Source organism: Odontomachus brunneus, unplaced genomic scaffold (genome assembly GCF_010583005.1).
Source record: "Odontomachus brunneus isolate Ranch 3 - 2012 unplaced genomic scaffold, Obru_v1 Obru_scaffold_144, whole genome shotgun sequence".
Classification (NCBI taxonomy): Eukaryota; Metazoa; Arthropoda; class Insecta; order Hymenoptera; family Formicidae; genus Odontomachus; species Odontomachus brunneus.
Window position 1 is genome coordinate 865,068 of NW_022639594.1, and position 26,705 is coordinate 891,772.

Sequence of the window (26,705 nt, forward strand, 5' to 3'; positions counted from 1 at the left end):
CACTATTAAATATACATTCGCGCACTTCGAAGTGCCGTGAAGTGTCGGTCATGGTTCACGTGCCGTTCTCCACTTACCGCCGCGATTATCGGTTCGATTCCCGACACTTTTAGCCGATACAAACGGTGGTAGCGGCGTGGGGTCGTCGGAAGCGCCGTCGGAAAAACGCCATTTAAATTCCGGATAACGTGCCAGGCGAAACGTTTTTATTGCGCTTTATTAGGCGGGCGCGGCGTAAAGGCAACATTTTCGTAATTCGCTTTCGGAACACGCGTGCCGCCGCTTCCGGCAATTGGCGCGCGCACTTCGGCCGGTAATCACGACGGTAAAATCCGCTTTTATTAAACTCGAGTCGCCATAACTCAGTCGCGCGCGCGCGATACAATTGTTGCCGATACGCGAGTGGCCGAATATAATGCCGCAGTGTACCGCGGCATCGCGTATAAATTTCGATCCTTATGGGGCCGCGAATTCTTCATATATTTTCGCGAACGCGCAACACGTGCGCGCGGCCCCGGCGGGTAGACGATATTCCGAGCATCGAAAATAGATATATTGAAACGCGCGTCGTGGCGCGATCGTACGTACGTGCCGCCATCGATTGAACGTGTACCAAGGTTCCCGCGAGTGGCTGCTTCGGCAACAACTGCCGGGAACAACAGGTACGACGCATTCAAGAACATAAAGACGCAAAGATAGAGCGGTAAAATAAATCGTGCCACACCACCGCCGCGCGGAGGAGCGTTATCGGCAATGTAGCAAACGACGGCAACGTCATAAAACGTTCGTAATTCCCACGCGATTTCGCACGTTGCAGAATAATATAAATACACGAGAAGAGAGTTGGCCGTATAATTAATACACAAAACTGGCTGGATGGAAAAGGCAAAAAAGAGTGGATTTAACTCCTCGCGTCGGGTACGCGCCGATGTGTTGGCTCGACGTTGAGATTCGATACCAAAAAGAGCTTTGTATCTAAAAGAATCATCCCGTCTGTATAATGCAATTAAATCAACGTTCTGTTTCAATAGGAACGAACAGGCAGGAGCGGGACGACTCGTCGCAAATTTACCGCTCCGCAAAATCGACGGCCAGGGAGAACCGTCGGAAATCGTCCAACGCGCGAATATCGGGAAGGAAAGAAGAATATCGGAGGAATAAAGAAGTATCGAAAAACCAATTTTATTGAGATTTGCTGTGAAAAATATGTGCGTGCGTGCGTCGTCCATGTCGGCGCAGCGACGTCTGGCGAATGATGGAATCGAGGGGAAACGTAATGCAGTAAAAACGCCGGCTGTTGCATTTTTCAGCGATAATACTGCTCGTGCCGTCACTTTTTTTCTGCACGCTCAATCGCGATATCGCTTTTATTAGCCGCGTATTTCCTGAAAATGCACAGAGAAACGTGAATAGAATTGCCTCTTTAAAATTTCATCGCATCTATCGCTCGGGACAATCCGAAGAACGAGAGGCGGAGAGGACACACCGCGTAATATACTTGACTCAAATAATAACAATTAAATACATCGACATTAAACGGGAAAAAAGAAAGAAAGAATCCTACATAGAAAAAATACGTTTCCGCGATTGTTCCGAGCGGCGTCATAATTGCACACAGAGAAGAAGACACGCACACACACACACACACATACTTACCTCACCTCACTTCTTTATTTTTCTTTATTTTAGTCAGGCGCCGTAAAACTTCCGTGGCTTTCGTATGACCGTCGCTATTCAAGCCCGCGCGTTTCCGCGACTTCCGGGGATTCATCCTAAATCCATTTAATCCCTGCACTCGATAAGGTCGCGCAATAGTGGAGATAGTTAACGGCACTCCCGTAGGGAACTGCGCGTATCTCCAAAAGTCGTTCGCCAGCGGTGATATCTTGGCCGGAACGTCGGCGTTTTTCGCGCACCCGTTGATTTCATTACGCCGTTGGGGCGCGCGCCCGCCGTGCTTTTTGTTCTGCAAGCGTTCAAACACGGGGTATCTCGTCCGATTCGGAGGCTTCCGCGACAGGATGTCCTTCAGAGACTGCCTCAGGCAATTACCGGGCGCCGTGGAAGTGGCGTTTTCCGCCGCGGCTTCGACAGCACCTGCGATAGGACGATATCGCGCAGTCACCGCGCTGAGATTGATCATCGTCGAGACGTTCGGAATCTTTAGGTCGATCGGAACGAGACTTGCAACCGTCGTTACATCGGGCTCCTTCAAATTCGAGAAGATCTTTGCCGTCGGGATTTCGGCCTTCGCGGTTGAATTCAAATTGCCCGTTGAACAATCATTTTTGTACAACACTTTGTGCAACGTTATCGGCGACGAATACGGATGCAAATGATGATAATAATTACCCAAAGATTCGGTCGTCCAAGACTGATTGGCGCTTAAATTGCGCGACTTACTAGCAGCCAACGAGGTTGCCATCCTTTCTTTTATCAGAGCTTGCCTAAAATTAACATGTCCGGTTAGTTAATATCCAGATGCTAACTGACTTTGACCACGTAAGTGCAATGACAATCTTTGCTTAGATTTAAGATTGAGAGAAAAGATGTTACGTCAACTTTGCAATTTCCAAAGTCGACCTCCTCTAGAGCGAAGTTTCATGTTAAAAATATATTCTAAACTTTCATTCGTACATCAACTACATCAATCAGAAATCGGTTGACATTTACCATGAATACACTCTGGTTTCTCTCTGAGAAAAAAATAATTGAAAATTTATTTGCGGGATATAAAGTTTATTCGCAAAAATAAATTTTACTTCGCCAAAATAAACTTTATATGCTACAAATAAATTTTTTAATGTGGAGCAACCAGATATCCTATCACTACTGTAACGCCAGTAACTCAGTAATTGTCCTGTGATTGCAACAACTACATAATTAGTTGTTAGTGTTGAATCTGATTAGTACAACAAGATTTATGTGTGAACCAACCATTTGAGCCAACCATCGAGTTGATTTTCCGTGTAGAGAATCATCTCTTCTAATTGTATCGCGAATATAATGTGGATAGACTCCTTGTATTTAATGAAAATTCTTTCAACAAAAATTTTTTCTCAAACAAAAATTCCGGGCAAACGCACACAGACCATCGACGATTTCTTTAAGGACAAACTAACTGTAAATTGGTGTGATAAGGCGTGCTGACGAGGTATAACGCGACAGAGGCGGTACACGTAGTGCCAGTCGTAAAACTCGCGTAACTTTGGGTCGGTCGCGAAGGTAGCGATTCGATAAATTCATCATCCGAGACTTCCCTCGCTCCCCTCTCAGCTTAAATCCCAACTTAAATAGACGCGAGAAGCGTGTACCGGACTAAGTTCGAGCGAGTTTGATTACAAGAGAACGTGTCTCCGACTGCACTTACCGTCGGTAAATAAGCTGCTACTGAATTGTTAAAGCTCATCAAAGAATCTCCCGCTATTCGCGCATTTACAAGTTTTCGCGAGACGCAGGTGTTTAAACAAACGTACGTTATCTCAACCTGCCACAAATATGTGATTATCAAGGACGGTAGGGAATCATTGAATCTAGAGATAAGTCATTTTCACAACAAGATCTATGTGTGAACCAACCATACTGATTTTCCGTGTAGAAAATTATCTCTTCTGATTGTATCGCGAATATAATGTGAATAGACTTCTTGTACTTGATGAAAATTCTTTCAACGAAAACTTGGCACAACAAGATTTATGCTACATTGTTTCCAGTAACGATTTGTTCGATTTGTCCGATATAAATTAAAGTTTAGTTTAAAGCTCCTGACCTCTCGCATTGTCTATTTAATGACGTTAGAAGCGAGAAAATACATATCAAAAATTCTTGCAAAATATTGTTAAAATACAAATATTGGTAAAAAAAGACCGAGCACTTCGTTGTCGAGCGAACATCACGCGAGCTTTGCGTGACAGATGAGAGAGTGAGAAGCATCAGGCCAAATCGCAACGAGAAAAACCAACGTATCGATGTATTGACGGATGTCAGTACATAGAGATCGCGTTTCTCGAAGCTTCGAGAAGCTTCTGTGCTGTTTACTGCCTTCCTTTAAACGATTAAAAGGCTCCTACTTGGAGTTGCTCTCGTCGCACGGCCGCGCTTCTTCCTATGAAAAATTTAATTTACAAGTTCTCTACATCTTCCGACGATCGTTGCAACGAACATAATAAAGATTACTTCACACGAGCAACTGCTTTCACGGACTCATTTGCAAACTCAATTGCGTTTTTGCAATTATTCGACAAGCCACGGACGCATAGGCGCTTGCCGACTGTGACGTGCTGTGATTGGCCGAGCTACAGCCACGCTCCTTGATTTTCCGTTTAATTTTCGGATGTTCTTTATGAGTTTTGTTTGAAAAATAAGAATAAAATCACGTTATATTTTGACACTCAAGACAATTTATTTGACGAGACTCTACGCCTTTGCCTCAACATTGAACGATAATCTTTGTGGAGCTTGCTGAGTAATCTGCAACCAGACAAGCTCACGACCTTTTGAAACAAATATATATCCATAAAGTAACAATTGCAATCAATGAAACAAATTTGTAAAATATTCCGTGCATTCCCCTTTTGTTCTAACAATTAATAATTTATTGTAAATTAACCTAAATAGAAATAGACAAAGAAATAAGTCAAGGAGATGAATTATTGATTGTTGAAGCAAAAGGGGAGTGCACGGAATATCTTACAAATTTGTTTAATTAATTGTGTGCAAATGTTACTTCATGGATATATATTTTTATTTTAATGTGTTTTGAAAGAATTTTTAGCATACATTTTCTCACGTCATTAAAGAGAGATAGACAATGTGAGAGGCCAGAAAGCTTAAACGTGATTCCTTCATTTTCCACAATTTTCGAATTGAATTTAGCTATATTTTTCTTCATTACAAATAAGGACACTCAAGACATTCTCATCTTCTTACTTACAGAATCTGCATGTCGGGCTTGATCACGTCGAAAGATTCCTCCATCTGGTAATAAGCGACTATCAAAAATCGCATTAGTCGGACAAGTTTACGTTTGATGATCGAGTCCGGTTGAGCTTCTTGAAGCAGCAAAAGTCTGGACCAGTCCGATTTTAATGCGCCGAAAGGCAAGGCAGAAATCGGACACTTGAATCCAGCAGCCATCATTTTTACAGTAGGCACATCCACGAGATTAATCTTGGTCAAATAATCCTCGATCTCGTCGATATCGAGACTGACCACTTCTAAACAACGGTCCGGTAAACTATCGACGCATTTTACTGCAAAAGAACACATCGAGAAACCTCTTCCTTCAAAGTGTCTCGAACCCGTATTCTCCAGAATTGCGTGTTGCAAAATTAATTAGAAGCATAAACGATTTATTACTCTTTTCCATCTTTTATATCAATATTTTCGTATCTTTGTCGTGGATATTATTATCTAATCATTGTTATATGAATTATTACATTGTTCTGTACTGCAAGATCCCGGCTGTTAATATTTTAAGCAAAAACGTAAGCATTAAATTTGTATTCTGCTACATCTACATGACTAATAAGCGCAGACTGCAATTAAGAATTCACGAATTAAAATATTTTTATAATTGACAAATCGATTTTAACATATCCATTATTATTACTACAGAATTGACGTATCAATTTGACGTATTCGTCTTGGAAATGATATAAATCTGCAAATGCAGCATTTATTCCATTTTTTTCCAAGAACTGATATAATCTCTGCAAGTTGCAAGGATCATAATAAAATCAATCTTTCTCTCTACGCTTCCTGTGCACGCGAGCATAAAATGCGATTCCTAAAGCACTTACTGCTCAGAACGATTGTTGCGCAGAAAAGTAGAAAAACACAGGACGGCGTGTGGAACGGCACTTCTCGCGTCATGGTTTCGGCACGAACTGACATCACATAACTGAGCGGTAATCTGTGTGTATTCCGTTATTTCGTTTAGATCAGCACATTTTCAAATACGATATGTTGGCAAATGGTTAGTTACTCACGTCGCCCGTGAAGCGTAAGGTAATTCTAACTTCCCGTAAAGAGAGAAGCGCCGCATTTGACGCCACGTAAGATTGCAACGCGATATAATTCCGCTCGGAATGCATCGGAGTGTTTTCGACATCACCGCGTAGAAGAACGAGTTGACTCGGAAAAAATCCGTAAAAAGATAAAAGAATTCTTTTACTCACAATAAAACGAAATTGTCAAACTTGACGCAGCTACGCTGCTTGCAAGTAACACACGAGACGTTGACGACGTGTATTTCTTGTGCGAATCTGGGACGAGGATTTCATTCGTTATTAAATTCTCGTTTACTGCACTTCGAGTTTCTCTAATATCTTAGCAATCGCATCTGGAATTAAAATAATGATAAAATAAACGACATCCGATGTTAAACGAATTTTGTCGCGTTTATCACATTCCCCGAAGCTTAATTCGCGGAAAGACATGTGTCATATGTACTAATATTCTGTCGCTTAAAACCGTATTAAATCTATCGCAAATAATACTTTTAACATAAATGTCCCATGTACCTCGTGATAACGTTTGAAATAATAGTATGATTTTTATAAAATTTTCTAACTATCACTGACATTTTCTTTTTCTCGAGAATTAAAATGAGAAAGAAAACACCTTCTAAAGATTTTATACGTTCGGTCACAAGTTCCACACTTGGACAATTAAAGGATCAATAAACGAAGACGCTATTACCGAGGTAGTTCCATATAGTGTATCTTTTGTTGGTTTATTTTCTGCATCTCGTTGTAAATATCGTCATCCTAATTCATACACATCCACAGACACGTCTTTTTTTCATCTTTCTTTCTCTCTCTCTCTCTCTCTCTCTCTCTCTCACACATACACACACACTTCATTCACCCATCCACTTACTTTCTCCCGCGTTTTCTTTCTCTCATACAAATTATTGTAATTATGCGCATCACGATATTCCATGACGCGCTGATTTCGATCGTCGCGTAGGTGTCGCATCAGCCACATCGACGTTGGCTTTTCTCTGTTTCTTCGGTATCACTTTCGTAGATGGGTATACACCGTATTACAGACAACTCCCTCTCACAGTACGCGTAGATATAAAAATTACATATAGAATCTACCGTGTTATAATTACAAAGTAACTACGTACATATTTATAATCGGCGGCGTAGAAGCAGCATCTCTTTTCCTCATTCACAGGCGCAACTTGTTACATTGAAGGACTTGAGACAAAAGCGACGAGACTCATGAGACACGAAATGAAACAGAAAACGACTCGGTGACATTTTGACTGATTTGCGTTTCAATACACGTCAAATCACTCAAAGAAACCACGACGTGATCTTTGAGAATCTTCTCTGAGAGAAAAGATCTCTCTTTTTCTCTCTAAGAGAGTAAATATATAAATATTTTTTTCTTACAAAATAATAAATTATGCATAGTTTTATCGTTAACATAATTATTATGCTTTAATTGATAATTTCATCTCACCAAGCACGTTTCCGTTTCTATCGTTTTCGCGCTCAGTGATCGCCGTCGTGTCTCAGTATCATCTGCGAACTTCGCGTTTACGTTCAACAACGTAGCGGCGCACTTTTGCATAACGCGTACTATTCCTTTTTCCTTCTTTTCGTTTAAAATCTAAACCTTCATCGCTATTATTATTAATGCTCGATCTCAACAAGTATATTCGCACACTTAACTATTTTGTATTGTGTCTAGCGTATTGTTTGTATCGCGTTTGCTTATTTGCAACCCTGAGACTACGATTCTACCGCCACGGCGAATCGTGGTGATTATATGTACAAAGAAAATGCTCGAAAAGATATTAAACTGGCGGTACACATAAAAGTCAGTTGTGTAAAAACACTTCGCGCTCTTTTCTTCTCTTTCTTCTTCTTCTCTCTTCTTTTCGTCCCTCTCCAGTACAGCGACGGGCGCGCACGAAAATACTCACTCTAATACCTTAGCATCACTAAAAATCTTTATATCCATCGCGCCGGCGCGAGTGAGGAACGAGGGAAGGGAAGGGTAACTATGCGATATCAAGCAGCAGGAGTTGCATAATCGTCAATGATCGATCGCAAACTTCGTCGAGAAAAAAGAAATGTAAAGGATCATCGAGGGAATGGCGCAGTTCGCAGAATTTTCTATGAAGAAAGGGAAAAAAGAGAGGGAAATAGTTCTTGGACAAAATCGTCGGCGTGTGTCGTACGAGGGGGAACATTTTACGACGACATTCTGATATCTGTTTTCCTGAGTAAGAAACGTTCGAGCGAGAATCTCAAAAAGCTCGCGCGAAAGCATACTTGGGCTGCTAACGGATGGACATCGCTGATGGGCCGTCGATCATTTCCGAAACGCACGTTTTCAGCGACCAAAGTCGCGCAGCGAGGTAAAAACGCGGTTGTGAACTCGATGCACCGAATAACGCGAATATCACAGTTAAATGAGGAAGCTCGTTGGCTTCAACGAAGACGAGAAACAAAGGAGATGTATCAGAGTATCCTGTTGCACAGGGAATGTCATCAAGAGAAAGCTCTGTTTGCAAGGATTAAATCTTAATGAAAGACCGAGATAAACAACTGACAGTCAATGTGGGATGCGAACTCGTCGTAGTACAAAGTACGCGTCGTAGCGAATGCTACTATCGTGAACCTCATGGAGAATACTTGGAAAAATCTATCAAGTCTTTCTTCTTTTCCATAAACATTTTTCATTTTTACAAAAATGCTCGCGAAAAGGTAGTATATATCCGCGCGTGAAGCAAAATCGCGAACGCAACAGACTGAAGCAAATTTGTTAAACGAGTGCAAGATTGTCCATGGATTTAAATGCAGAAAGAATCAAAAGAAAGATTCCGTGTGAGTTACACATTATGAAGAGAAGATAGGACAATCGTGAGAATCGATAGAAGAGCAAAGAGGCGACGCTATCGTGTCATTAAGCGAGAAAATAAACTGCGGACTTTATTGCACTCTGCACTCATAACGATAATATCACACGTACGAGATACGGCTTTCCATAGCTAGCTCCCGCAGTTCGAATTCGCAGTGAAACTTGATTTTCCGTAATTTAACATTGATCGTAGTTCTAAACGATAGAATAAATTTCTCTCGCAACTGTCAGGATACGAGAGCGACAACAGCTGGGATCTTAAAATCGATGAAAACCGTCGTGAGGCTCACGATAATAATCTCCAAACAAAGCTGCATAAAATTTTCTCATTTTCTATGTGTGTGTGTGTGTGTGCGCGCGCGCGCGCGTGTGTGTATGTGTGTGTGTGTGTAATCTCCGTTCTCTCTTTGTAAGTTCTCGGTCATGAGTGAAGACTTTTAATAATGTTACGATCACGTATCGACGCGGAAAGTGATATTATGCGTACAACACCTGCTCGCTGATCTCTCGTAACAATATCGTGATAATTAACGATAGCTAGACAATAAAGATCCCTGAATATATATAATAATATTAATAATGATAGCACTAATAATATTAATAATAAACGCGCGCGTAATAGTAATAATAATGATCGTAAAAATAATATTAATAATTATTTTAGTAATAATATAATATTATATTCTTCTGCTCTTTCTCTTGTGTGGCACGGTCGAACGACGTATTATGATCACTTTAACAACCGGCTAAACATTTCTACTGTCAACAAAACCACGGCGACTTGGACAATATCCTATCCTTGAAACATTAGATGATCCAATTACCCGTAAAAGCGACGCGTTTCGACGTTCTGCCCAGATTCTCTATCATTATCCCTGTTCCATTTCTAATTTTCGCACGCATCAAACTCGATCTTGTTTATTGTACAAAGATGTATTCTAAGATATTGTACAAAGATGTAATCTACATCGTTATATATAACTATGGATGTTCGTTAATATATACGTACATACACATATATATACACATATCTATGTGCATATATAACTATTAAATATATATGTATATATATATATATATATATGTATATATATATCTATATATATATGTATATATATATATGTATATATGTATATATGTATATATGTATATATGTATATATATATATTGATTAATGTTTCTTACTTGATTTTCTCACATTTAAGCTATTAAAATTACAAGTGCTAATGCAAACGAGGCAATATATATCACGCTGAAGGTACATGATCAAATTGAAATTCCTGCCGCTAGAATTTATCGAATGAAAGAGAAGAAAAAAGAGAAAAAACGAAGCTAATATAAATCCAGAAAGTAATAATAATCGAAGAGAATGCTACTCGCGGTAATTTTGATTGTATTCTTGACCAGCATTATTATCATTAGTACATCGTTAAACACCCACAGTTATTACACAGTTATTATCTGGATCTCTATAATCACTGACGGTTCGGTGTTGCGATCGTGACGATCAAACGGGAACGTACACCTGATAAAATTCAAATCAATTCGCCCATATCACTGGCTTTCGCACGCTATTCTAAACTGTGAGTACTCTGAAGTAGTCTTCTTGCAAGACTACTCTGAAGTAGTCTTGTACTATTCCTTTACGTAAAGATTATCTTTCTTTCTCCCTGTACCTGTAAATGGGGTACTCGAAAAGAAAAGTTTTGGATACTTCGAACAAAGACTACGAGCGCCTCTCATAATTGTCCTATCACGATCGTTCCGCGAGCAATTTATAATAACATTCGTGAAATCGTCGTGAAACACCGGTCGACAAACCTTCTGCTTCTCCTTCTCCCTCTCGCGCCGCTTTTTCTCTCGACACTCTCCTTCTTACGCACGCAAAAAAAAGAATAATTCGCGAGTAGTTTGGTTGAAAGTAAAAGAAAATCGCAGAAGAACCGATAACTCATGTCTCTCCCCTTTTCGCACTATCACTCACACTGGTATCTTCAACTGGCTGCGATGTCAAGCTGAAACACTTCTTTGACTGGATACGACGACAACGACGATGACGTAGACTTGACTTGAGACGCGATAGTCGATTTTACATTAGTAGAATAATAAACCGAGTTATCGAATTTTCTTACGACAACGGAGCGTGACGCGAGGTGACTTATTAATAGCAAACCGCCTCCAACATCTCCACGAACAGCTTGTTCATCGGTACTTTCCCCGTTCTGTATACACTAGACCAAAACCGCCTGACGATGCCATCAGCTTGCCTGAGACTGGGTAATACTAGGAACATGTTCTGCGTGGTGCGGAGCGCTTGACCGGGTCTCACCGCCGCTACACAGTCTGACAAGGAGTTCAAGATCGAATCACGGAAACGGTAGAGTGCCTGCGGCTCATCGGATTTAGCGTCGCTGTTTGCCAAGATCAACGCCTTCAGCACGTAGTATTCCTCTCGCGTCAAGCCCAATCGCTGAATCCTCTCCACAATTTGTATACACTGTTTGGGAAAAAAGAGAAAAAACGCGATCCAATAAGCGCGTGTAGCAGATAAAAATTACCAAAGAGACGAAAGACGATTGCAATTTACGAGATCCTCACACATTGCGTGGTATACTCGAGAAGCTTACATTTAAATCGTCACGTATATTTACGAAAACATATTTCTAAAAAGCAAATTTAAGAGAGCGACAATGAATAATAAATTATCGAGAATTAACATCAAGAGATACTTGCGCGTAAAGTTCATTTACAAATTACTTACATGTGTGTATAAATCCATACAGTGGCATTCGAGCGCAAGTCTCTCATCTAATGTAAAGTCTTGCGCGAACCTCAATCTGCCACTGTTCGGCGTACTTCTCCATGCGAGAGTGAAGGTCAATATTTCGGCCCAAGTGCTTTGCAGAAGTCGTATCTGGTCGTTCAGAGCTAAACTGCTAAATCCTGGAATCTGCTTGGCCCAACCTGCACGAAAACAATAACATAAGATGCTGATAGAGCGAAGTAAAACTTTAAATTTCATCACTAATATATAGTACGGTCTGAACAACACTTTTACCGATTATTCCAACTAGTTCTCGATCGTACAGATCTGACAATTGGCCGAGAACTCTTTGGTCTGTCTCCAACGAATGCGAAATACTGGACACTGAAAGCATGTCCGGTTCGCAGGCAGCTAAGGCCTCGACCATCTTGTTGTCTGCAACACACGTGTGCCTTTTCGGTTAAATTGTTTTAAAATGATGTGCTAAAATATCGATGTATCAGTTATTAGCAAGTGGGAAAAATAGGAAAAATACAGACGTTAAAGAAACAATGAATTGTGACATAAAAATTGAGAGTTACAACCGAAATCAAGATAAAAAGCGGATGAGAAGTACATGATAACGACTCGATATCTTACTTATCGTTTCGGTAGGAGCTGCCGACGTTACGTTAGCTTGAAACATCGAGAACACAGTTAAAAATTAATAGCTTCTTTCCAAAGAAACAGAGAGAATGATGTATCTTTATTTTATTGGATTGGCCAAAAAGTTTGGTTCGATTTTTCACTCTATTTTTCTTTTCATCTTTGGCGGGAATAGATTAAATCAAGTAATCGTAGACCTCTTTGACGATTTGCCAACATTCTTAGCCAAATTCATATACTTGAGATAGAATGAAATGAATCGTCTCAATATCAAAATAAGTTTTGAGACAATTGTTAGTTTTTTATTTTAAACAACTTGTGTTTTATCGTAATAATTACCTCTACACGATAAAACAGCTCGTTTGAAAGAAAAAAAAACTAATAATTGTCTCAAAACTTATTTTGATTCGATTCGTTTCAGTCTATCCTACTACATTGTAGAATATAGCCGACTCAAACAGAGTAGAAAATCGGACCAAACTTTTCGACTATAATCCAATAATAGTTATCTCTCTTATTTGCCATCGTGAAATCGATGTGAAATACAGCGACATAGAAGCGTATTAAAAAAAATTACCCTCTAACGTGGCGCTGCTCTTGACAGGTGTGTAAGGATCCGTGGACCTTCTGTACTTCTGTCGGCCGCCCCTGACACGGTCCAATCTCACGCCCTCCTTCAACATGCCTTGTCGCAAGCATTTCTGAAATCTACACGCTTGGCACGCCTTCCGCCTGCGTTTGTTTATCTCGCACTCGCCGTTAGCTGGACACGTGTACTCAATATTTCCTGTAAAATTGCTGGCTATTTTATCGTAATATACGCGGTCCTGCTCCAGATAGCACCAACGGTATTTTCAAATGTCTCAGACTTGATGACGATTGTCTCTCTCACCAGCAAATTGTTGGATGCGCAATTTGTAATTCAATTTTCTTCCGCGACGAAATACGACGTTACATAAGAAAAAGACCGTTTTAAATAGTCTCATGCAATCTCTTTCGCATACTTAATCATTGATAAACTAAAGGTATAAACAGTGTATCTTGCGCCGCGTAAATAACATTTGTAGTATGTTTCTCAGAAGTGATAAGATCGCTGTCCTGTTTGTACTAACGACGGATAGAAAACTCATATGACAGCTTAACATATAAATTTCATACAATCGATGTGTTGCAACGCGTATTAACCCAGTAGTCCCTTGATGCTATCTGGACGAATTATTGCGGCCTGTAGTTGACAGATCGATAAGACTCTCTTACCTTGTATAGTCCTCTTGAAGAAGGCCTTGCATGCCTCGCAGGAGGCGACACCGTAGTGAAAACCACTCGCAACATCGCCGCAAACTAGGCAGAGCCTTCTAGGCATCATATCTTCTTCTTTAACACCGTCCTATACAGATAACGATATTAGAATAAAGCACACTCAATCCCGAGGAATTTATAAAAGAAATATCCACGGTTACGTACATCAGGAGCTCCCAAAGGTTGCGTTGTGGAAGAACAATGGTGCATTTCTGGACTCTCGGGACTACCGCTATCGCCATAATCTGGTGGAATGTCCAATTTCGTGCATATTGACTGCAAAAATGTACAATTAAAATGATAAAGTGCACGATTAATCGACGCAGTAATGTGGCTAACAATATATGTTCGATAGATTATAATGGACGATGTGCGCATAATGAATGATTAATAACTCATAATATAATTGCTACAGTTAAGCATTAATTATTAACATATATATGCAGAGTATATCGAGATATACAAAATTACAGACATAAATTTCATCGACTGATCCTTCCATCGATTTACAATTAAACTCTATTTATTAATAATAATTTCAATGGGTGTCGTCTGCTCATATATTTCTACAATTTTTTATATTAAACGTGAAAAGTGTTATACCACTTATCTGTATCAGTGACAATTCATTTTAGAGAAAAAGTTGTTCATTTCAAATCGCATATAATTGGGAAAAGTCGTCACTAGTAAATATTACAACAAAACATGATGTTCTGTGTATACGTGTTGGTCGTGCAGAACACCTTGCCGCTATACCGTATTAACGTTTAATGACAGATCCAATTTAAAGTCGTTTTTTCCTCAATTAAAATATTAAAAAAGATGATGAAAGAATCTCATAAAAATTCAAGGAAAGATCGACTACAAATTATTCAAAATGCTCGCTATTAATCCATTGAAACCACAATGCAAAAAGTTTTAATCAGAACAAGGATATCAGATTGATATTATATAATCATTAAATAGATACTTTTGTTCCGATGTACCTAAAAAAAAGCGCGTTGGACGTTACATACGAAATCATTTAAAATAAAAAAGATAAATCTTCGTAGAATTTATTTCGTTAATCACGTGTGTAAGATATTTGAAAAGAAAAAAGATTACATAATCATTTCTGTTCAAAACGCTGCGATTTGTACGAAAAGTTAGACAAACAAAAAATCATTCACTGCCACAATTCTTTAAAATGAGCTGATAAAGCTGTAGTCCCGAAATCGTTGGGACGATTCATTGGGAAACTCATTAATGAGTTTTGGACGTTGATGCGGTAACGCGACGGTGCACGTCCTCTGGGCGTCCCGTCATGAGGAACCGATCGACCGAGTTCTCTCAACTACTTTAATACCTCCTGATGCTGAAGGGTCGTAGTAGGCGAGCATACTTGATAATTTTGCGTAGGTGTCGTTGGATTGTCGACTTCCTGCTTGATGTTCGGCATCGTCGTTCTGTTATTCCCAATCATACTTTCCGTAGTAGCGCCAGACATCATACAGACCTGTCGAGAGATACGAAAGAGATAACGTAGATTCTATTCCTGTGGCGTCGACGAGGACGTATCTCGTATATCTACGGATACGTATATCGCGAATCTCAATAGAATTATTGCAAAAAAAAAAAAAAAACAAAGAGAAAAAAGAGAGAGAGTCCGGTTATTCGTAAGCTGACGGAACGGACTGGGACAGATTGGCATCGTCGTGAGTATCGTCGCGAAATATAATAAGAGTGGTCCATCGCGCCCGCTGCGATCTTCTCTGCAACGTCGACGGTTGCACCTTTTTTGCGGCCGCTATATTTAAGTACGGCCAACGCCTTGAGCATTTTTAGAATTGACTTCGGAGAATTCGCGGTAGCGCGCCAGCCAATGCCTCCCGGCGAAGATCGCGGCCTTTTTTTCCTCCACGAGCTGATCTATCTGCGTACGCATTCGAGACGAGAGAAGCCCGGTCCATCGGAAAACGTGAAAACTGAGAACACTGGCGTATATTACTACACACCGCTACGAGCACAAGATATCATTACCTAAGGTAACCGCTGACTCGATGGTAACTCTAGCCACTATTTCAGATATCAATGTTACGCACGTGTATGTGTAATATATATATGCGCGTCTGTGTACAATAACACTTGGATTTGCAAACAAATTAATTTGTTTGCCTCCGTTTGTATGGCCGAACACGTCTTTAACGATCACTGAAGTAGCTTTCACATGCTTACAGGCGCTCTCTCTCGAGTTCAAAATAAATATTCGAATCCTAAATGTACTTCATGTACATACTCTTGTCTATAAGAGATCCAAAATTCTCCGGCACGTCCAATGTTCCCCGTCGACGTTACTTGAGAATGTTTCACTCGCGCAAGAGCGACTTCTAATATACACGCACACACAATTGCAAGTAACACAGCAATAAAATAGAAACGTGCGTATGATTAGTCTTCTCCGTTTTTTCTCGGATTGATTGTTCTTCGATGCATGTCGAGCGTATTACACTTTAGCACAAAGTCATCAATACATCATGTTATCTTGACCTTCTTTATTCTTTCTTTTATTTTTGATTTATCGCGTCATAAAAAACGTCGTAACGCTTGACTTCTCTCGTTAAAATGTAAATCAAATGTGAATATCCGCCACAAAGTGATACATCTTGAGAGCTTTGTAGTGGAACGTAAGGTTCTTGTGGGAATTTCTCGATGTGCTACATTTAAGAATAATAATTGATTCGATAACGCTATGCCATTGGACGAAACTGCGTTAATATTTCGAGCGGCTCGAGTGCGCCCTAGAATAGAGAATCGGCGAACAAAGTAACGGTGAAAGGATTGCGTAAGCCCCCTTTCTCCCTCCCTTTCTATTCGGTCTTGGTGGTATCGTGTGTCGTGCGGCCGCAGAAAGCGAGAGTTGCGCGAACGGAAGGTGGAGAGGAACGTCTAGTCGACCTTGAACTTGACTTCTTTTTCTAACACGAAGACATGCCGGACTTTCGCTTGCGTTCGCGACCACCATCAATTCGATCGGCGCAAAATTTGCAACGGAATCGCCGAGGTCGGAAAACGCGATGAGTCATGTCTCTATCGAAAGTTTGGTTACGAGAGGAATTGTATTCCAACGAAGACGGCTCCACACTTGTGTGGGGACTAGACGAGTTCGATCTGGATCAGACCGCAATATTTCACCTATCTCACCGATTCCAGACAGTAAAGATCGTTAATGTGCTGGCCGTCTCGTTCGTATTCCGGTTGTGCTCAGGATCGATTAAGTGGATCAGAATGCGTGGACTCAAAGAGATGTCGGAATCAGAAAAACGCGGCGTTTATTATATAGCTGACTCACTTCTCGTTGTCGCTCATAATTATAGATCTGTTTTCTCGCGATTACGGCGACACAAATACGAGCAAAGCCGATAATCTCGTGCCTGCTCCCTCCGCCGCTCTTCAGACGCGGCTCTAAAAAGGGATGGCCGATCGCTAAAACGGGCTTGCACTTGACGCGGGATGTGTTGGTGTACGACCGGCCCTATGTCTATTACAATATATTCCAGCGAATGGCTAAGGAAGGGAAAGGGTTGCGTAAGTGTTCTCCTCCCTCCGTTCGATCCACGTTTGATTGAGAGCTCGAGAGGAGCGGATGGGAGTGACTGTGTTGTATGTGTGTGTGTATTTGTAAGAGATTGTGAGAGAGGAGGAGGAAAGAGGAGATAGATAGATAGATAGATAGATAGATAGATAGATAGATAGATAGATAGATAGATAGATAGATAGATAGAGAGAAAAAGAGAGAAGGCCTCGAAGCGTCTCGCCGGCCTTGAACTTGACTTTTCTGCGAGAGCGAGAAGCTGTCGCACGCGTTCGCGAAGGCCGCGCGGAGCCACGGCATCGCAATTTTAGACGCCGCCGACTGCCGGCGGAAACGGCCGACAACCACGACCTTGGGCCTCTCAATCTCGTTTTATCTCGTTTTATCTCCTCCTCTGTCCTACCTTCCTGCTGCCTGCGTGTCCGTGACTCTCCTCCGTTCGCTGCATCACATCGACGCGCAACGGCGGAGCGCGACGCGACGCGGATCCTGATGCTGCGCTACCGACACCTTTCACGGACACCACCGACGCGACGCGACGCGCGCTGCCTGTCTCCGGTCACTGAATAAGCGGAATCACGAAAAACACCGCGTACGTCCACCACGAATCATCCGGACATTGCGCTAAGTGGTCGGCGAAACGACCCGACCCGACTTAACGGTGCGAAGTACCGTCAATTTAATGTGATTTTTTTTTTTAGTCCGTCTCTAGAAAGATTTTCAGTAGAACAATTCTTTGATCTTTATCTGTATACATATGCATTGGTGTCGCGAACAACTCCGAATTATTCGGCTATCTGGGAGCCCGAAATGTCAATTATCGGTATATGATGTAATCCGTCGCGTCGAGTGTGTGTTTAGGAAATGTCATTATCGCGATATAATTACGGAGTCGTGGTATGTGGCGTCACGCATACTCGAATTAACAGATGAGTGCACTCTACCGACGCGGGGGCATTAATACGCGTTGAAATAATAAACGCGTGATTGCTCGAATATAATTGCGTTCTCACAACAAATAGAATAACGGGCCATTGGCGTCGTGCGTATACCGTAAACGAGGACACCGGTAACATTCTGATATCATATGAGCGATTAAAGATCAAGAAAGAAAAAAAAAAAAGCGTCGCGCAAATGAATAAGAGTAAATGTTCGCGCGATCGTTCAACGAACGCGCATCTCGTCGCTGAAGTGCAATTATTTAATCGGCATGCTGATCAGATCGCGGTTGCTACTCGAGTTGATCGTGCTCCAATCGCGAGAGTATTCTCCAGCCTTCGCTGTCGAAATCTTCAAGGCTCGCTGCGTGAAACTCGTCGCAGTCGTTTTCGAGAACAGGTCGATTACGTAAGCGAGAAAAAGCCTCCCAGCACGCGGCGCGGCGCAACAAAAGCGACAAGAGGAAAAACGGCTATTTCACCCGGCGAGTGCGAAAAACCGTCATTTCGATACAACGACATCGATCAGAAGGGAGAAATTCATCGATACTTAACACCTGAATAACGGAGTAATTAACAAAATAAAATATCAATCGCGCGGAACTCAAACGTTTCTTCGAAGCTTTCGACGCTCTTTCTCTCTCTCTTAGCAATGTTAAATTTTCGAGATGTTTACGTTCATTGCCGTCCCCGCCTCGATCGTTAATTAGGAAAAAAGATAACGGAGATTAGAGATAGATGCTAATAGAACGAAGAAATAAGACATGACTGGATGACGCGCGCGCACAAGTAAAACGGTATCGTGTAAAACGTGTAAATTGAGATACGTAGCGGTTAATATCGGTTAATAAACAGCCGCATATCTGTTGCCAGGTGCGATATCGGCCGATAGAGTGCAATTCGCATAACTGTCGCAATAACGCACACTTCTTCGCCGCCAGCCGAGAGAGAGACCTGCCTTAAACCGCCCACATCGTCGACACACCGAGGGCCCGAAAACAATGAACATTTTTGCACCGGCGACAATGTGTGTGCCCAAGTGATTATCGCGCGCGTTATCGCGACGGATATCGAGGAAAAGTCTAGCCGGTCAAACGCACGCGAGCGGCATATCGAGTATCGACCGTCCTTTTTTGCTCGGTCTGCGGAATAAACGTCGCCTGCTGTTGCCTTCCCTTCCCATCCCTCCCCCTAATATAAAGTATTACAACCCGCGCGGCATTTTTCCAACACCTCGCGCAAGCCCGACGATCGTGCCACGATTTGATCAATTAATTAATCTCCCTACAATCGCATCCTCGCGACACCGCGGTGTGACAATTTTCACAATTTGTTACGCGTTGGTCCTTAGAAAAGAAATAATTACTTTGCTCCTTTTTTCCAATTTGACTGTTTGCTCTCTCGCTTCTCTCTTGCTGTAGCATCGTGGAAACGTCAAACTGCGCCATTCCCGAAATAATCGGCAACAAGTCGACGACGTTATCTATGAATTATTATAACCGTCTTGTCCGCCCGCGAAGTCGGAATACCGCGGCTCTCTGTGTTATGCACGTAGGTGGTTACGGAATTAGAACGCGAAAAGAACAGATCGATCCCTCGAGGATGAAGACCCTGGGTCGCGGTCAAGGCCGCAGCCTTGGCGAGAACTACGCTCCGATTTCGCATCGATCTCATCCAATAAAAATAGCGCGATAACATAAGGCCGTGTGATTTCGCGGTGTTAAAACGGCCGTGGGTATACTGCAAATATACACGGAATATGCGACACGGAAGCGATAAACGTCTCTTGGAAGTCTTAAATGTTTGAAGGTTTCATTTCCGTTTTGAATGATTCATAAATCACTGCCACACAGACGGCACGAATTTGGGCAGTGAATTAGATTTAGCACGTGAATTGTTTCATTTCTTTTTATATGAATTCACAATTTCATATCAGGTCGGCAAAATAAATCTTAATTTCAGGTGTGATGCAGGGAAGAAAATTGATTTAACTGTCTTCATATATAAACTCGAAACTGGCGCGGGATTTTATTATGTAATATATCAAATAAGTCTATATAATTTTAGAAGGTCTGCACTAGACTCACCCGCAAAAATAACTACTACTCTCTTAATAGATAAAATAATAAATAGATATTACAAGAGCACTGTCGAGCGCTTTCGACGAAAATCCATACACACCTACAAAAAATCCCGTCTAAAAAAGTTATTAAAAACTTTACAAGAAAATGACTCGTACCATTCGTGTAAAACAGCACTTCTAACATTTTACTTTCGTCATCTGTTAAAACTACTATTGATTACCATTGATAATGACATCAGTATCTTTTTACATCACGAGATTTAAAAAGAACATCTACAGAGGGAATCAATTGGCCACAGTCGGGTCTAAACAAACATCCCCAACAGGATTAATGTAATCCTGCATGTCAAAGATAGGCTAGATTTTTCACTAGTATTATCACCAGATCACCAAGCAACTTGATCACTTACCAGGAAACTTCACCGATGTAAAAAAAAAAAAAGAAAAAATAAAATACGAAAAATCGTCGGCGGGGTTTGAACCTCCGACGGTAGACTGATCAGCCAACAGGAGGGAGGAAGGGAGGGGGAGAGAGAGAGAGAGAAAGAAAGGGAGATGGTAGGCTTCACCTCGATCAACGAGCGGCGGAATCGCGCTCTTGGTGTCGAGTTGTATCGCTGGTGGGGAACGATAATAATCGTTCTCTTCAGAGCGGCGCGGTGGCCCGGAGGGGAGTCAAGTTTAAGGCCGCGAGACGTCGATGACGTCATCTTAGAAGAAAGAAAGACAGAGAAAGAGACAGTGAGAGACCGGGGAGGGGGAGGGGGAGGGGTGAGCAAGTCCTAACCTTGGACAATGTGCGAAACGGGCCAAATAATCGGGCGGACAGGTACGTTCCCGACATAGAGTCGATCGACGATGCCGAGGCAAGCACATAGAGAGCGGCCAAACCTTCCGATAACATAGATCGCTCTGTTTATACAGGGTGTTCTCGTAAGACGCGCTCGTCGAGTGTGATACCACGGTGTATCGGTGGCGCGTTGCGTATCGCGTGTATCAAGATCGCTCGCCGAAATCGTTCGTTTTCACGTTATGAGGCAACACAGCGCGATGTATTTCTCTCCTATTTTATTCTCGTTGATAATTGTTGAGAGAAGCGATTAATGAGCGAATAATGAGAACAAACACCGCTCGTTCTTCTTCCTTTTTTCTGTCCTTCTTTTGTGCACTTTTCACCACGATCGATCGATCAATCGACGAGCACCCTTGCCGCAAACGCGACAATGCCGGCACTCGAGGTATCTCATGACTCTGAGATTCGCCCGTCGACGTCGGGTGTATGAGAAATGCATCAGCGATCGCTGATCACCGTATGCACGTGTAGTCTGTGTAAGAGGCGACCTTCGCATTGCTACTCTATCACGGCCACGTTTCGCTTCCTACTCGCGAGCACTTGTTTATGCGCAACTAGCGATGTGTCGTAATACCTTTTCCAATAAACCGGCTAGAATTCGCGCTAAGTGTTCGATATTGTCTCCTTCCGTTTAACTTTTTATATCTATGTCTGAACTGATAATCACGTCATTAACTTGGTGCGAAAGATAAATCGCGCTCACGGCACTAATTTCAGCGAAATTTTTAATTAATCGTAATACAATCACCACTAAGTCCAACATACTTTTCTCATCTAAAGAAAAAGTTTCCCCAATTTCCTCTTTCAGAAGTCTCAAGTTGGTAATTTTGTCCGAAACGGAATTGGATAGAAGAAGACGACAATGCGCTTTAGTTACATCACTGAAATTGATTTCTCCTTAAAGAAATTGCTAGAGCACTCTGAGAATTATAAGCGACCGTGAATGGAGAGCTTCTCGCGAGCCTCAGTGATACAAATAGATAATAGAAATTGATAATAGAAATCTCAATTTCGAAGCGCCACGAATATCAAGATTTGCTCATCAAAAACTGATAACACGAATGCGATAAAGTAAGGCAAAGTCGCGCTTTCTCGCGGTTTGTCTCGCGAGATCTCTCGAGCACGCGTTCATATCCCAAACACACGAGCGTCGGCGTGAACTCTTCGTTAACCCGACATGTCTTGAGACGAGACAAATAATATGCATCATTATATGATCATTATCGATTCGAAAAATATCGAATCGACAGAGTTCAAGTACACACAACCGTGAAGATCGAGCTGAATTCGCGCATCGTAGGCGCATCATAGTCGAGACGCTAAATAATATCGGCGATGATAACGTAAACATGGTATTTGGTTATATCGCTCTTCGTGGTGGACTGCCTTCTTCCCCTCCTCTTCCTCCTTCTTTCATGGCCACGTGGAGTTGCGTAAGAATCGCGACGCGTATGGCGGTGTGGGTGTGTGCAAATGCGTGCGTGATGCGTGCATGCGAACACGACGCACCACTATCGCGACTATTGTCCATTTAAGAGAAACACTGTCGGGAATCACTCGCGAGAGTCGAATGCGGACGAATGAAGCCTGAAGAGAGAGCCGTCGGAAAAGTAATGGCTCGAAAATAGCGCGGGTACTTCTCAAGTGGGCACCAATAACTTGGACTCGATAGGCAAGAAAACAAAGTCGACTCCTATTATCTCTGCGGGCAGATAAAACAATTGGTGCAAATTGGGTAGAGAAGACGTCGGAAACTTTTTCTTAAAGTGACGGAAGTGTATCCAAGTAGAGTGATGATTATTTCAACTGATAACAATTGAAATAATCAAATGATTATTAACACTGTGTTCGACGCGACGCGAGCACTCCGAAAATCTCTTGTGACACATGCACGGAAAAAAATAATTTGCTGCAGCAGCAAACTAATTTGCTACATATGGACAATTAAATATAATTCGCTGTTAGCTACTTTTTTGCTGCAGGAACCGATTTTCTTGCTATGATAACAAGAAAATCTGCTCCTACAGCAAGAAAAGTGGCTAATGTAGCAAATTTGCTACATGGCAAATTTGCAGATGGCCAATTAAACATAATTTACTGCTTTAGCTACTTTTTTTGTTGCAGGAGCAGATTTTCTTGTTATCATAGCAAGGAATTGGCTCCTGCAGCAAAGAAAAAGCTAATACAGCAAGTTATGTTTAGTTGTCCATATGTAACAGATCTTTTTTTTCCGCGTGATTTATCGAATTTTTTCGTTCTCCCCGAAAATAAAACAGTGTCAGAGCACACTGTTATATAAACGACAAGATGTTCTTTCTTTTTACAATTATATAACGCCACGGAGAACAATAATTCGATAATCAGTCGAAGAAGAAAAAGGGTAGCGGCGCGTGTACATGTCGTCGTCGGCGATCATAAATTTCGGCGCGCACAACGTAAGCAATGCAATTGATCCACATGACATCAGGCGCTCTTTCGTGCGGGCCGCTTCTCGCCCGCGAGAAGACGCGTGTATCGGCGGCTGCGCGAATCTTTCTTGATCGTCAAACGAAGCGCGAAATCGTCGCGAGTGCGTTCGCACTCGGCGAATGCGTTGGGGAGTCCAAGACTGCCGGATGCTCGGAGTACTTGGGCAGATTTGAGATTAATTTTGCGTTGGTGCTTCCTTCTGCACCGAGGTGCGACTCCGCGATATATATTTCGCACAGAAGTTTAAATCGTTTCTGTGTGTGCGTGTGTGTGTGATCGTCAATAACCGAGCAATTATCGACATCTGTGATTCGGCGTCTTGATGCATCATCATAATCGTCGCGTAATTGTTATCTTTCAATTATGAAATTTATTGCGAAGATAAGCGTTTAGGAGCAACGGGGACAAAGGCAAAGAAACGAGGAAGCAAAGAGGCGCTCGAGACAGCGAAAGCTCGTCGTCCGGGCACAATACTAGCAGCCAAACGCGCGCTCCTTCAGACCGTGATCACAACAAACAATTTTTTTCCCTCTCGATATTCCCTATAAAATCTAGATCGCGGAGAAGCTTCGCAGATACTCGTATGTATCTCATACGACAATCGAGTCGTATGGATTATGATGGTACCTCATAAACTCTCTTCCATCCTCGATAATATTGTATTCTAAGTGCAATTTCGTAGAAGCGTGCAGTCGCGCGCACTCGCGAAATTTTTCATTTCGCAAGATTTCCCAGCGGATCGGCGCGAATTGACGAGCGGCGGAGGAATTAGACTCGGGACAGATTACCTAACAGGTCGCGACTCGTCGTAACGTAATAATGACCGACTTGTCGAGAGATAAACGACTGCGCCGACGTAAGGATCGAAGCCGGCATGCAGTTTCGGTGAGCTCGATTTCCGTTGATGTCGCCACAAAGCGGCGAGAACCCGAGGGAGAATTTTCAGCCGCCACGTTTCATCTGCTCGCGAATATACGATATCGTCGCGTTTCACAAAATTCACAGAAGAAAAGGACGAACGTGAGGGATCACGCGTGCGCGCGCGCGCACTTACGGCATCCGAATCTGTATTCGACGAAAAGACCCCGCTCTAGCGATATCGACGCTGGACTATATATCTATATTTTACGCTCCTTCGACGAGAGAATCGTAAAGGCCGGGCCATAAAGGTCGAAATCAAATCGCGCATAAGCCGAGAAATAACGCGCGATCGTCGTGAAATCGCACGAGGAAAATCATCGAAATCACGCCACACTGACTCGATAATCGCTTTATCAAAATACAACCGCCAATCGTATGATCATCGATACAAGGTGCGCTATTTTTTCACTGACAGCGCGGATCCGCGATAGCCTCCATTCTCCGTGTTCTCACTCAAAGGGAGCTGTGAGTACAGCAGGTGAGGATGGCGCGGCGCAGCGCAGCGCGCGCAGCACGTAAACAAAGCCACGAGATCGGCGATGGTGCGGAGGAGGATGAAAGAGAAAGAGAGAGAGAGAGAGAGAGAGAAAGAAAGGGGGGAGAGAGAGAGACGTTACGTGCCATAATCCACGTACCTACATACGACACTTACCACGTCGTACATCCACGCGTCCATGGCTGTCTCGTTCCACCGTGGCACCCAAAAAAAAAACAGATGCACGTACGCCTCACAACCAGAATCGACGGCGCGATCGCGACATTCGGCACTAATTAATCGTCCAGCGATTCGTCCGTCCGCGGCAACGCGGTGCGACACGTATGGGCGAACGAGCGATCCCGTGTGTACTTAAAAGCACTCTCGCACCACGACGTACACGCCACCGCGGGCCGGACGCGACTGAAGGCGCTAACATCGGCGCGCTAAGTGAATCCGGCGGGTGCACGGCGGACTGTCGCGTCGCGACGCGACGCGACGCGCGAGACGAGAGAGTCGATGCCGCGCAGCTGCGTTCGTATCGATGCGCGCGATATACAATAGCAGAAAGCCCAATTTCTCATATCTTCGTTCATTATCCTCGCTTTATATATCGTCGGAGCTAGACGAATAGAAGTCGGAGTCGTGCCATTGGACGGTAACTCCGTCGTTATCAAATCACATACGGCACGAAGTTCCAATATCACTTTATTCAATTAACGACAATAAAATCTTTTGGTGTAAATGTTCGTGCCGTTTGTCGTCGCGTTCATGCCGAGGTTTACTTCGATTCAATCTTTTTCGTATAGAGAAGACCGTCGTAATTTTTGTATCGCGTCAATTGTCCCGACTTTCATCACGTATTTATTCGCACCGAGCAAATACCGTAACGCAACAGCGATATTACGTTAGTTACATAAAAAGTAACGGCCTTGCCAGAATCTGCAATAACATTCTGCCGTTGCAATTGCAACGAATTAGGCAACGTCGAAAGATATCGTTTCCTTATCGCATTTATCGCAGATAAAACGCAGCGAGACAATCTAAAAGATGTTACCGTCTCCGGCGAACGCCGGCGTGCAATGTCATTTTGGGAGGAATCATGGCCACTGCCAATCGGTCGTTGACATTATGGCTGCCGTATCACCTTGATACGGCTTAAGTTTTATCGTCTCAACCTCGAGCGACTTTTCGTATCTACGCTGATTTGTACATCCTCTCTTTCTCTTTCCCTCTTTGTCATTGTATTATGCTGCACTCTTTTCAGGAAACAAGGAAGTATCACATGTTCATGAAGCATTTTCGTACAATTCTCATGATATTACCGATCACTTCTACAATGACTCATTCCAATAATCCGCCAATCATAATACATAAATAAAAGTTATTAGAGTAATAGGAAAAATATCCACCAGATAATTCGTTTTTATCCACTTAATTAACATGTATTAGTGTATAACATCCAAATTAAGCGGCTAAACTATAGAGAACGTCGGAACCGTTGACTGTATTAAGTAAATTATATTATAAATCTAATTAAATAAAATCATTAAAGATTTAATACCATGCAAATAAAAAAAATAGCGTTAATAATTATTAAAGCGTCGGACACAAGTTGTACTAATTTATTATCCCTCCGGAAAATCAGGTCGTCAATGGTTTTAAATAACTATCATCATCGTCCTCGATCTAGAGAAGGAAGAATTCGTAGATCCGTAGATCACTCTCCTAGGAAATATACGCTATCTTAATGACGTCTCTCTCTCTCTCTCTCTCTCTCTCTCTCTCTCTCTCTCTCTCTCTC

General features: G+C 42.3%; 2 protein-coding genes and 1 long non-coding RNA gene across 20 annotated transcripts in view; 1 reads left to right on the forward strand and 2 right to left on the reverse strand.

Annotated features, from left to right (window-relative positions):
- Nucleotides 1–1,166: 1,166 nt before the first annotated feature.
- LOC116850406 lies at nucleotides 1,167–6,553 on the reverse strand. 3 transcript variants are annotated; one of them, XM_032828676.1, is made up of 6 exons: nucleotides 5,991–6,553; nucleotides 5,802–5,914; nucleotides 4,934–5,252; nucleotides 2,353–2,447; nucleotides 1,657–2,097; nucleotides 1,167–1,385 (listed from the first exon to the last, which is right to left on the reverse strand). In XM_032828676.1, the coding sequence occupies exons 1-5, from the start codon at nucleotides 6,110–6,112 to the stop codon at nucleotides 1,658–1,660; spliced, it is 1,089 nt and encodes a 362-aa protein (XP_032684567.1). In that variant the 5' UTR covers nucleotides 6,113–6,553; the 3' UTR covers nucleotides 1,167–1,385; nucleotide 1,657. The 3 variants fall into 3 exon arrangements, with proteins under 3 accessions (XP_032684567.1, XP_032684565.1, XP_032684566.1); XM_032828674.1 differs by having other exon boundaries at nucleotides 1,657–2,447; XM_032828675.1 differs by lacking the exons at nucleotides 5,802–5,914; nucleotides 5,991–6,553 and having other exon boundaries at nucleotides 1,657–2,447; nucleotides 4,934–5,294.
- Nucleotides 3,160–5,252, forward strand: LOC116850413. The gene is made up of 2 exons (XR_004379336.1): nucleotides 3,160–3,472; nucleotides 4,936–5,252. It is a non-coding gene; the product is annotated as an uncharacterized LOC116850413 (long non-coding RNA).
- Nucleotides 6,554–6,717: 164 nt separating the features above from the next.
- The window catches only part of LOC116850405 (steroid hormone receptor ERR2), a 24,163-nt gene continuing 4,175 nt past the window's right edge, over nucleotides 6,718–26,705 (reverse strand). For 6 of the 16 annotated variants that reach the window (XM_032828661.1, XM_032828663.1, XM_032828659.1 and 3 more), the window contains 8 exons: nucleotides 14,937–15,086; nucleotides 13,757–13,867; nucleotides 13,550–13,679; nucleotides 12,870–13,094; nucleotides 12,287–12,322; nucleotides 11,942–12,082; nucleotides 11,645–11,847; nucleotides 6,718–11,380 (listed from right to left, as the gene is read on the reverse strand). In XM_032828661.1, the coding sequence (XP_032684552.1) occupies nucleotides 11,045–11,380; nucleotides 11,645–11,847; nucleotides 11,942–12,082; nucleotides 12,287–12,322; nucleotides 12,870–13,094; nucleotides 13,550–13,679; nucleotides 13,757–13,867; nucleotides 14,937–15,080 (1,326 nt within the window). In that variant the 5' untranslated portion in view covers nucleotides 15,081–15,086 and the 3' untranslated portion in view covers nucleotides 6,718–11,044. Of the gene's footprint in view, nucleotides 11,381–11,644; nucleotides 11,848–11,941; nucleotides 12,083–12,286; nucleotides 12,323–12,869; nucleotides 13,095–13,549; nucleotides 13,680–13,756; nucleotides 13,868–14,936; nucleotides 15,087–25,061; nucleotides 26,682–26,705 lie in introns of those variants that run through there. The other 10 variants (XM_032828672.1, XM_032828670.1, XM_032828673.1 and 7 more) reach the window with 8 other exon arrangements.